Source organism: Triticum aestivum, chromosome 4B, assembly GCF_018294505.1.
Source record: "Triticum aestivum cultivar Chinese Spring chromosome 4B, IWGSC CS RefSeq v2.1, whole genome shotgun sequence".
In the NCBI taxonomy this organism is placed as follows: Eukaryota; Viridiplantae; Streptophyta; class Magnoliopsida; order Poales; family Poaceae; genus Triticum; species Triticum aestivum.
The window spans coordinates 590,228,500-590,240,825 of record NC_057804.1 but is presented as its reverse complement, the minus strand read 5'-3'; the positions used below and the strand labels follow the sequence as shown (position 1 = coordinate 590,240,825).

Genomic DNA, 12,326 nt, shown 5'->3' with positions numbered 1-12,326 from the left:
CCATCGCCTCCACCGCACTCCTCTAGGCCCTCCCCACCTCTAGCCCGAGCTCCGGAGTCCCTCTCTTCCCTCCATGCCTGCCGTGCCCATCGTCGGTCTCGGCCTAAATTAGCTCGAGCTGAAGCTCCTCTCCCCCTTCCACCACCACCGCTGGCTTCCCCACTCGCTAGTGATCCTCCCCAACCCCTTATCTTGTGGCCGGAGTGCCTGAAGCCACTGCCCCTAGCCTGGCCGCCGCCCCTGCTTCTCTATTATCGCGTGTCGCCATTGCCCTCGACCCTTCCCCAGTGCTGCTGCGGTGCTGGATGGGTGCGGTGCTCCGCGCGGAGGCCACCGGTGCCAGCGCCTCGACCCGAGGTGGCCGGAGCCGGCCGGGCCCTCGCCAGCAGCGCTCTGGCGCGCCTCGCCCCTGTTCGCCGTCGGGAAGAGGAAGAAGGGACAAGGAGGAGAGAGTTAACACCCGCGGGCCCCGTGCGTCAGTGAGCCAAGCCCCGGCTCTGCCACTGCCACGTGGGTTGAGTGGAGACGGCAAGCCAAGAGTGCACTTTTGTTGGGGAACGTAGTAATTTCAAAAAATTTCCTACGCACACGCAAGATCATGGTGATGCATAGCAACGAGAGGGGAGAGTGTTGTCCACGTACCCTCGTAGACCGAAAGCGGAAGCATTAGCACAACGCGGTTGATGTAGTCGTACGTCTTCACGGCCCGACCGATCAAGCACCGAAAGCACGGCACCTCCGAGTTCTTGCACACGTTCAGCTCGATGACGTCCCTCGAACTCCGATCCAGCCGAGTGTCAAGGGAGAGTTTCATCAGCACGACGGTGTGGTGACGATGATGATGTTCTACCGACGCAGGGCTTCGCCTAAGCACCTCTACGATATTATCGAGGTGGAATATAGTGGAGGGGGCACCGCACACGGCTAATAGATCTCAAGGATCAATTGTTGTTGTGTCTAGAGGTGCCCCCTTGCCCCGTATATAACGGAGCAAGGGGGAGGGGGCGGCCGGCTAGGAGGGGGCGCGCCAGGAGGAGTCCTACTCCCACCGGGAGTAGGACTCCCTCCTTTCCTTTTCCAAGTAGGAGAGGGGGAAGGAAGGGAGAGAGGGGAGGAAGGAAAGCCCCCCCTTGTCCTATTCAGACTAGAGGGGGAGGGGGCGCGGCCTGCTCTGGCCGCCCCTCCTCTTCTCCACTTTGGGCTCATGAGGCCCATTAACCCCCCCGGGGGGTTCCGGTAACCCCCCGGTACTCTGGTATATATCCGATAACCCCCGGAACCATCCCGGTGTCCGAATATAGTCGTCCAATATATCAATCTTCATGTCTCGACCATTCTGAGACTCCTCGTCATGTCCGTGATCACATTCGGGACTCCAAACTATCTTCGGTACATCAAAACACATGCACTCATAATATAACTGTCATCTAACTTCAAGCGTGCGGACCCTACGGGTTCGAGAACTATGTAGACATGACCGAGACATGTCTCCGGTCAATAACCAATAGTGGAACCTGGATGCTCATATTGGCTCCTACATATTCTACGAAGATCTTTATTAGTCAAACCACATAACAACATACGTTGTTCCCTTTGTCATCGGTATGTTACTTGCCCGAGATTTGATCATCGGTATCTCAATACCTAGTTCAATCTCATTACCGGCAAGTCTCTTTACTCGTTATGTAATGCATCATTCCGTAACTAACTCATTAGCTACATTGCTTGCAAGGCTTATAGTGATGTGCATTACCGAGAGGGCCCAGAGATACCTCTCCGACAGTCGGAGTGACAAAACCTAATCTCGAAATACGCCAACTCAACATGTACCTTTGGAGACACCTTTAGAGCTCCTTTATAATCACCCAGTTACGTTGTGACGTTTGGTAGCTGATAACCCGCAAGTATACGGGATAGTTGTAGCCTCTTTCGATAAGTAAGAGTGTCGAACCCAACGAGGAGCTAAAGGTAGAACAAGTACTCTCTCAAGTCCTATCGGCCACTGATACGACTCTACGCATGCTTGACGTTCGCTTTACCTAGAACAAGTATGAAACTAGAAGTACTTTGTAGGTGTGATAGGAAAGGTTTGCAAGATAATAAAGAACACGTAAATATAAACTAGGGGCTGTTTATATAAATATGCAATAAAGTAAATATAGCAAGTGTGGAAAAGTGGTGGTAGGAGTTGTGGAATTGTCCCTAAGCAATTGACTACATTACTAGAGCAAGTTTTATGTGGGAGAGGCCACTGCTAGCATGTCATCCCTGACTTGGAATTCTATGCACGTAGGAACTATTAGCAAGCATCCGCAACTACTAACATTCATTAAGGTAAAATTCAACCATAGCATTAAGATATATTGGTCCCCCTTCAATCCCGTATGCATCAATTTCTATGCTAGGTTGAAGCTTTTGTCACTCTAGCCCTCCAATACATAGTCCTATCAACATACAACTAACCCTATGGTGTGATCCACGCGCGCGCTCATATGATGGGCACCAAAGGACAGCAACATAATGTAACGCCCCGGATTCGATGCGCCAGGTGTCTGCCAGTTATTCGTCGTAGTTGCCATGTCATTTGCCTGCATGTTGCATTTTGCCATGTCATCATCTGCATTTCATCCGCATGTTTTTCAAAACTTGCATCCGTTCGGGTCCTCCCAGTTCTCTCCGTTGTCCGTTCTGAGCCCAGACACACCCGCACGCGCCCGCGGCATGTTCGAAATATTATTTTATAAGTGGCATAAAAATGTTCTTGGAATGGGATGAAAGTTGGCGTGCGGTCTTATTATAGTGTAGACAGCCCGCCTATCAAATTTCGTCGCATTCGGAGTCCGTTTGACTGCCCAGCCGTTAAACATATAGCGGTACCGTTGCCAGTACCTTCGTCGGACGTTTTCGGTATCCGGAAACAATTGCCGAGCTGCATTTCTTCCTTCTGGTCTCAGCCCAACCCTCTCTTCATAGCGCACCTAGGCCTTGCTAACCCCCCTCACGTTCGGAACCGCCCGATCGAGATCGGAGGGCTCCAAGCCCCCCTAAAACCAAACCCTAGCCATCCCTCCCTATATATGGACACCCCCTTCCAAATTTGGCAGCCTAACCCTTCCCCTACCTCCCAGACACAACCACCCCTTCCTCCTCGGAATCAGAGCCTCCCACCTCCAAATCCGCGCCGACCACCTCGCCTCCGCCACTTGGCGCGTAGCCATTGGCTGCGCCGCCACCGTGCAGCCTCCCTCGCCCACTCCTATTGCGCCACCCGTCCCCCTGCCTCCGAGCGCCGCTGCGGCCCGCCAGGCCCGCATGAGGCCCGCCGCAGACCGATCTGGGCCCGGCTCCCGCTCTCTCCGCCCCGCCGCCCGATCCGGAGCAGATCCCGCGCGGCTCCCAGCCGCCCGCGCCTAGCGCCTCCGCCACCGGTCGCCGGATCCCTCGCCGCCTCCTCGTCGCCGGTGCACGCCCGCGCCCGCCGGATCCCATGCCGCCGCCTCGACCCAGGCCAGCGCCGCCCCACTCTCCCTTCCCCTCATCTCCTTCCTCCTCTAACCTCTCTCTCCCTGTGCTGCAGCGCGCCATGGCCTCCATGGAGCTCCGCCCGCGCTCTGATCCGCCGCCGAGAATGGGTTTCCCGGGGCTAGATCCGCCCGGATCCGTCCTCTTCGGTCCTTCCCGTTGCCCTCACCTGCCAGAGATGCTGCTGCCCCACCGTTGACTTCGGGCGCAGCCACCCCCTGCATCTTGCTCGTGCGCCTCAGGCACGAGGAGAACGACGCCGGTACCTCATTCTCATGCGTTGGCCCCGCAAGCCCAGGCCCAGCCGTGGCCAGCGACCGGCCCAGCCGGCCTCCCCTCCAAGGCCCAGCCCAACACCAACAGGCCCAAGGGCCCTAGGTGAGCTCCAGTTTGCATAAACCCCGCCTGCGCGTAGTCTAACTATATGATGCCCTTTGTTTTTTTCTGAAATTTTGACCAAGTCCCCGAAATTCTATCTCATGTGACCATGTTCAACATGCCATATCTCCTAGCATACTGCTCCGTTTTGCATGCATGATATGTCAAAATGTTCGATATGAGATGCTATGCATTTTGTTCTATTGTGCCATGTTTGTTTGAGGTTATCTTGATGCCATAATCATCGTTGCAAGAGTGCTATATGATGTTGACTGCTGTCTGTTAACAGAACTTGATGATTTGTCATTTTTGTTGCATTTTGTGTGTGCATCCTATGAGCATGAGCTCTACATGTGTTTTGAACTAAATCATGCCATCTTTACAGAGGTGCAATCCATGTATTTTTGTGAGGCTTGTAGTGAGTGCATCAAGCTTGTTAAGTAGGGTACTTGCTGTTACTGTTTTGCTAGGCTTAATCTGTTATTTCGTGATGCTATGTAAACCTGCTGCTACAAGTCATTCTATGCATAATCTGGAGATGTTCACTAAGGATGTTTTGTTCTACATGTCATGCTATATCCATCCATGCCCCTGGTTGCATTTATAGGTTGCTGTAGATTGTTCATATCTTGCTCCAAAGTTGCTATATAATATTGCTGTCAGCCTGTTAACATTAAGTCCAGTTTTGCCACGAGCTTTGCTAGTGATCCTTGCATCCTATGAACTTGTTCTTGCCATTTATAGCTTCATAAACATGTATTCTTACTGTTGGTTACCTTGTCATGCCATGTATTGCTCTGTGGTGAGTGGTACAAGCTCACCAACATGCCTACTTATTGTTGTTCCTGCCATGTTTGAATCTGTCATATCATTTGCCATGTTTACATGGGTGCCATCATATCTTCTGATCCTTTTTGGCTCAGGGTCAGTAAAGGATTTTTGTTCTATGAATTTAGTAGGTTCATGCCATGCCTTTGTTTGCCACGATAAGTTCCTGTAACATGTTGTTTGATATCTCTAAACATTGCAACCTGATGTTATTTCTGCAAAGTCTCAAACTGTTACTATATGCAATCTTGCCATGTGTTTTGGAGCATGTTCTAGTGATTTCTGGAGATAGCTCAGTGTTCATGTTTTGTCATGCATTACCTGTACATCATGTCCATGCCTTTTGTTTTCATATTGTTGTACTGTAGCATGTTGTTTTGATGCTTGCTAGATGCCTAGTTGCTGTTTTGGACAGCTTGTCCTTTAAACTTGTTTCATGTGTGTGTGTTGAACCGTTGCTCCGTTTTGAGTGTGCTCTATATCAAACTTGCTTAGAATTGCATGTAGTTTCATATTATCATGTTGCATCCTTGTTTTGGTATGCTTGCTTGATGTTTGAGTGCATTTTGCATCAATGCCATGCTTAACTTGTTTTGCTATTTTTTTAAATATATTTAATAGGTTGACCTATTAAATATATACTTGCCGCCTCCAAGTCCGCCACCGTTGCGTTGGCGCTGCGTGTGGCCTTGTAGAGCGCCTGCTGGTGCCCGGGCCTGCTCCCGATCGAATGGGCGTCTGCGAGCCACAGACGTCCCCAGAACCCTCTGCATTGCCGGGAAACTCTTCGGAATGTGCCTCCATCCTTCCGTCTCCTCTGTCCCAGCCGAGTCTGACACCACGACCCTTTTCGGCGTCTCGATGGACGGGGTTCAGGGGACGGGGCGCTGCGGGGGTGGGGGCTGCTACTCATCGAGGTCGACATCGGTTCCCTGCGACGCCGCTACCCTCTCCCGCTGCCTTCGTCTCTGATCCCTCCGGGCGACATTCTCCGGCTTGCGGGATGGAGCCAAGGACATGAGACCCACGGACGACGGGAACACAACCTCCATGGCAGCGGTGGGACGGGCTAGACGCCATACAGGATGGCAGATGGGCGCCGGTGGCGAGGATGGGGGAGCAAGAGTGGCTGACGGCGATGGCTCCGACGCGGGAATTTGTGGAGGAAAGCAAGCGAACGGCGGTGGTTCTGATGAATTTGGTGCAATTTATGGTGTGGTTGAGCTGTTAATCCGATGTGACAGACGTGTCCGGGTCACTGCATATCCACTCTAAAATTGGATTGGATATGAGGGGTGCCGGTCAGTCTAGGGCGTTCAGACCCGTTTGAGGCACCCGTCTTGGGCGTGTTTTTTAACGATCACTGAATGGGCCATCCGCCGGGGCGTTTGAGACGTGTTTAGGACGCGCGGATGTAAATGCTCTTAGTGCTAGTATATATAAAATCATATTCCCTCAGAAAAAAATACCTCCTGAAAAGGTGGTCAAGACCCGACCATGCAACGGTTTAAAATTATGCTTACATTATTAGGTGGGGAGCCCCCCAACAGTTAATAAAAAACATATCAAAGTATTATAGATTTTGTAAAAGTAGCATGAATTTGGTTGGACTAGCCGCATTGCTTCCATATCCATGCGGCTCGGTACCCCCCCTCTCTCTCTCTCTCGATCTCAAGGCCTGGGCAGACTTCTTGAATGAAATCATCTAAAGCTAGCTAGCTCCTCTAAGAACTTGCAAGGTACCACTGCCATCACCCCTGTTTGTTTTGCTTTTCGTTTAATTTGCAGCGATGCCGATTGTTAAAAACGAACCGTTCGGATATTCGCTAATCATGCCCAAGTTCACAAAGGTGGTATAGCTTTGATTCTGCATCAGCTCGTAATCTGTTTTGATTCGTAGCTCCTGAACACATAAAAACGGGTTGAAGGAGCAGAAAAGGGAGGCTCTTTTTTGTCTGACAAATATCGAGTCTTCCGCAAAATATTGTATTCGACTACTGGTTGGAGCGCCCCTCCCACGAACGCTTTGCCCTGTCCCCTTCTGCGTCGCCGGACCAAATTGGGGCCTCGCCGGCGGGTGCCTCCTCCACCTGCCGTCCAAGCACCACAGCCACCTTCTTTTTTTCCGCTCCAGTTGCAGTCACCCATGGGCCATTGCGATGGCTTCATCCCTATCACCACTCGGATCCGCGCGCGCCGGCGGCGCAAGATCCAACTTCGCCGGCCCTCGATGCGTAGTCGTCGCACGGGGGCCGACGTCGTTTTGTGGGTATGCCTGCACCCCTCTCTGCGCGTGGGTGCGGTGCTCGCTCGCCTCTGGATCTCGCCCGTGTGCCCCGCCGGTGTGGGTTGTGTCATCTTGTCCGCCCTGCCGGCGGTGGTGGTGGCTTGAACGTGGTCTTTTCGTCCCGGCATCCCTCCTTTTCATATCTAGGACATGAGTAACTTCTCCGTGGATTCCACAAAAAGGAATGTGTATTCCATTGCTCAACTACTCAGTTAGCATACACAGAATATACTTGGCAGTAGAAATGCAGTAGAGTACACAAATTATTGTGTGCTTTAGGCCTAGTATTGCGAGGCGCTGCTTAGGATTTCGGCTGGTTTTCCTGGATAAACCAAGCAGCCCTTTTTCTCTCCTTCTTTTTTGGCATTTGGCTTATGCGGTGCATTCCTCCTTGGGGTGTTACTTGTAAGCTTTCCTGCCAACATTCGAAAAAAGAATACACAACTTTTTTACTCAGTTTGCATACACAGAATATATTTGGCAGTAGAAATGTAGTTGAATACACAAAATATTACTAGTACATGCCCGGGATATTCTTTACTTTCGGTAGAGGACTTTGCTTCCCCAGTCGGTTCCTCCCGATTCAGTACTCACAGTAACATGAGTTAGGAATTCGAAATGATATACTTAAGGCATCCTTAAGTTTTTCATTTTTATATTCCGATGAAAACTTTAGTTCTTATAAAGGATTAAATCCTTTTCGTCTCAATAGCATATTGAGGTAGAATATACATTCTGGCGATCTGTATCCAAAGACTAATTTAAATTGCATCCAAAACAAAAATTGGATTATGAGTACAGAGTCGTGAAGCATAATTTTTCATTGGATTAAGTATTCCAATTTTGAAAATATGAGTAAAGAATCTATGGATGAAGATACAATAAATTTAATTTCCAATCGTAACTAAATCATCTTTTGTTAAAATAAGGAATAAGGAAGCCAAATAGCTGCACACACATGATTTATGAAGTTTGTGTGCCGCAAATACATTTTCTCAAAAAATTGTACTCAGTTTGTTTCAAGTCTTACTGCCTACTGCAGTTCAGCTGATCCAGTTCTTGATGTCCCAAATGTCTTTCATCTTGTGATGCAGGCCTTTACCAGTTTTTCTTCCAAGGAAATATGACCAGCTATACAGTGGTTGTGGATGTTGCAAGTGCTAATGGCCTTTCAGGCAGTCCTCCTGAGTCCTGTGTTGAGCTTCGCTTTGCTGGGCAAAAACACACCACCTCGGTCAAGAACGGAGATTGCCGTACTGTGGCTGTATGGAATAAGACATTCCGCTTCTCTCCAGTGGAAAGTTATAAAGTTGATTATAGTACTCTTGAAGCGTATGTCTACAGTGTCATTGCTAACCGCAAGTCATTCGTAGGCAGGGTACGGCTTTCTGGTTCTAGTTTGATCAAATACCATTGTGGACATGGAACTCCCGAGGACTATCCTTTGAGGGGTGGGATATTCCCACGATCAAACGGCACATTGCGGCTTAAAGTGTCACTTCAGACAGAATCTCCCATTAGAACTATCGATCCTCTCTCAAGGCTTGTTCCTTCGATATCAGAAGTTAAAAAAGAGTCCACCGAGCACGTGGATGCCGTAGTGAAGAAGTTCAAACCAATCTTTGATCATGGGATGATTGTTGAGAGCATGCCCTATATTTTTGTGCATGTGGTGAAGGCTCAAAACTTGCCATATGAGAACATCAGAGGAAGACTTGATCGCTATGTTCAAGTAAAGGTTGGCAATTATGGTGGCACTACCGAGTACGTGGACATGGAGCAGAAAACAGAGTGGAATGCAACCTTTGCTTTCTCAGAGCTCGACATGGACTGTAACCAGCTGGTAGTTATCGTCAAAAATGTGGACGGGACCAGGGATGACTCTGTAGGGATGGTGTCCTTCGACATATGCAACATTCCTGCATCTTCTTATGAACCAAAGTGGCACCCTCTTGTTGATGAAACAAGCCAAGGTAGGACTGAAGTCGAGTTGATGCTTGCAGTTTGGAAGGGATCACAGGCGGATGAGAAATTTCATGAGGCTTGGAAGTCGGATTCTTGCATGGGGCCCACCGAGTACCATTTACCACACTTGTGGTACCTCCGGGTCCACATATTTGAGTTCCAGTGTGAAACAGTAGCCAATGAGGATAACACTGTGGAGATGAATGTCACAACGGTGCTTGGTGGCCAGCTTCACCAGACTACGATAGTGAAGAAACCGCTAGGAAATCATTCCTGGGATCAAGAATTTATGTTCGTCGCAGCGGAGCCCTTTGAGGAGCACCTCCAAATTTCCGTTCAAGCACATCTTGGGCCTCCAGACATGCAGAGGGTTATCGGTGAAGCCTTCATACCCTTGCAAACAGTTCAGAAGAGAGTCGATGGTCGTGATGTCAGGACTCAGTGGTTACAGCTTAAAATGCCAGTAGGAGCACAAGCTGTTTCGTGTGGTAAGGATGCTGAATTGACCGTGTCGTCGTGCCGTATTCATCTCGCGACCTGCCTGGAGGGTGGATACACCGTTCAATATGATTCTACAGACAATGCTGACGAAGTCAGGCCAGCAGCTAGTCAAATTGTGGATCGTCCTACTGTTGGTTTGCTTCATATTGGAATCCTTGGAGCAACCGGACTCTATCCCAGGAAAAGAATGGATGGAGAACTAAAGCTACACCCATATTGCGTGGCGAAATATGGAAAGAAGTGGGTACGAACTCGTACGGTAAAAAATAGCTGCAATCCTGTATTCAATGAGCAGTACTCATGGGAAGTCTATGACACATCAACCGTCCTGACCATCGGTGTTTTTGATAATGCCCAGCTCGAGGGGTATAGCTTAGAGAAAAGAATGGAAGGCGCTATAGGGAAAGTAAGAATACGGCTCTCCTATCTACAACCGGGTAAAGCAAAAGTTGGAACATACCCTATACTCCGTTTGCATCCTACGGGGGTCAAGCTACTGGGGGAACTGCGCCTATCAGTAATTTTTTCAGCAGATTCAGTAGCGAAAGTGCTGCGCATGTACTCTTCCCCCATTCTACCCGAGATGCACTACAAGGAAAAACTTTCAGAGATTGTGCAAGATAATTTGCGGCTTCATGCTGTCAGGATATTGTCTGCTCGATTCAGCCAGATGGATCCCCCTCTTTGGAAGGAAGTTGTGGAGGACATGTGTGACATTCGCAGCACCTCATGGAGCATGCGGAAGAGCAACGCAAACTTCTATAGGATCGTGAGTGTCCTCTCTTACTACCATGCATTTTACGAATGGCTTGGTGGCATATGTTTATGGAATAATCCTACGACCACTTTGCTGGCCCATGCCATGTTGCTCATGCTTGTTTCATATCCTGAGTTCATACTCCCAGGGGTGTTCCTATGTGTCCTCTCTGTTACAGCGTGGAACTACCGGTGCCGCCATTCTCATCCAGCTGTTACCTGGCTCTCTCTAACAAATGAAGCACATCCAGATGAGCTTGATGAGGAATTTGATACGTTTCCAACTTCACAGAATCCTAGAGTAGTAATGATGAGATATGATAGGCTAAGGCATGTTGCCGCCAGAATACAGACAGTCCTGGGAGATTTTGCCTCCCATCTGGAGAGAATCCAAGCATTGGCCAGCTGGAGGGATACTCCAGCAACGGCAATATTTGGGATCTTTACTCTTTCGGCAGCTCTTGTTCTATATTTTATACCATGGAAAATTCTCGTCCTGCTTACTGGGCTATACACGATGAGGCACCCCAAGCTGCGACGGCAGACGTGGATGCCGTCAATTCTTGCAAACATCTACTGGCGATTGCCGCAGAAGACACACATGTTGTTGTAAATGCAAGTTCAAGCCTTCATCCTTACTCTGGGTGACACTTACTGGAGCTTCTATTGATATGAATGATTTTATTGAAGGCAGGTAATGTATGATTTATTCCATTTTGATGAACACCAAAAACTATCATTTGTGTAATTTATTCTGTTCTCCAATTGACAGACAAAACAATGTACCTTTTATTATGTTTTCTCGGCAACAGACGATGCCCAATTTATTCTGTTTCACCGGACAACCGATGACCTTTTGTTTTTCATCATGCCAGTCTCCCGCAAATTACACATCCTAACATTTAGTTTACTCGCCTTATGGATCGAAGCCTAGATGTATCAGAACGTCCTCTCAGGTTCTTTGATTTGTTCTTTACATAGCAGTGTTTTAAATCTCGAGTTCTATTTCTTTGGAAGATATTTGGTCACCTATCATTCAAAATATGACCAACATATTTCCTTTGTGAAAATATAACCATGCCTTAAACATGTCTTTATACGAATTGCATTGTGTTTGTTGGCATAAGAGAGCATCAACAAAAGACTAATAATAGCATCGGCCCCCTCTGCTCACTGTATAACACATAGACTTTTGGACTATTTTTGGCTTTTCCTCTTCAAATCGTTATTGTTTTTGGGTGTCTATCTTCCATACCAGAAACATGTGGCACCCGGCTCAGAGAAACCAGAATGCCCCGTATTCCAGCCCAGAGATCGAGTTGAAGTTTCTGGAATACGACACTGCTTAGTATAGAACAAATCAGCTCTTTATTACAATTTATTTGGGTACAAGGGGTTACATCGGCACGGTGACACTACGCCTGCCACTGTTGCTCTATGCAAGCAGCAGAACAACTCGAAGCAGCGGAATAACTTCTAGCAGCGGAACAACAACGACGGTGGTGAACTCCACTCCGCAGGGACTCTGGCTGGAACGCTTATCCTAGCTCGCACACAAGGGATCCACGACAAACAAACAATCAAATCCGGCATGACCTGCAAACTGGCAGGACACGCCACGTCAGTACATTGAATGTACTTGCAAGCTCACAATAATCAGAAGCATTCAAGACAAACAACAGCATGGCAATTACAGGTTAAGCAGGAATTATCATGAGATCATCATAGCAACATGGCATGAACAACATCAACATGGTGCATCTAGAACAATATGAGCATGGCAGGAACATATGAATCTGACGATACTAGCATGCAATATGATGACACTATATGCACCACTTATTCTGCTCAGGTTACCTCGTAACCATCACATGCATCACTTACCATCCTTGGACATCACACGATCATCTCAGGATCCAATCAAGCTTGGTATAAACAATATCGTAGTAATCATTACTGACCACAAGGAGCTTGACCTTTACCCATGATTCTCGCACAACATCACAAGTATTCAACAACTCGGTATCCTCGATACCACGGTGATCATCCACGGATCACAAACGGAACCACTCTTGGTTCAACGGATTAC

General features: G+C 48.5%; 1 protein-coding gene across 1 annotated transcript; it reads left to right on the top strand.

Moving 5' to 3' along the window:
* The first annotated feature begins 6,308 nt into the window (after positions 1-6,308).
* Positions 6,309-11,086, top strand: LOC123093438 (FT-interacting protein 7-like). The gene is made up of 2 exons (XM_044515413.1): positions 6,309-6,467; positions 8,110-11,086. Exon 2 carries the CDS (start codon positions 8,139-8,141, stop codon positions 10,848-10,850), a length of 2,712 nt encoding a protein of 903 aa, XP_044371348.1. The 5' UTR covers positions 6,309-6,467; positions 8,110-8,138; the 3' UTR covers positions 10,851-11,086.
* Positions 11,087-12,326: the final 1,240 nt, after the last annotated feature.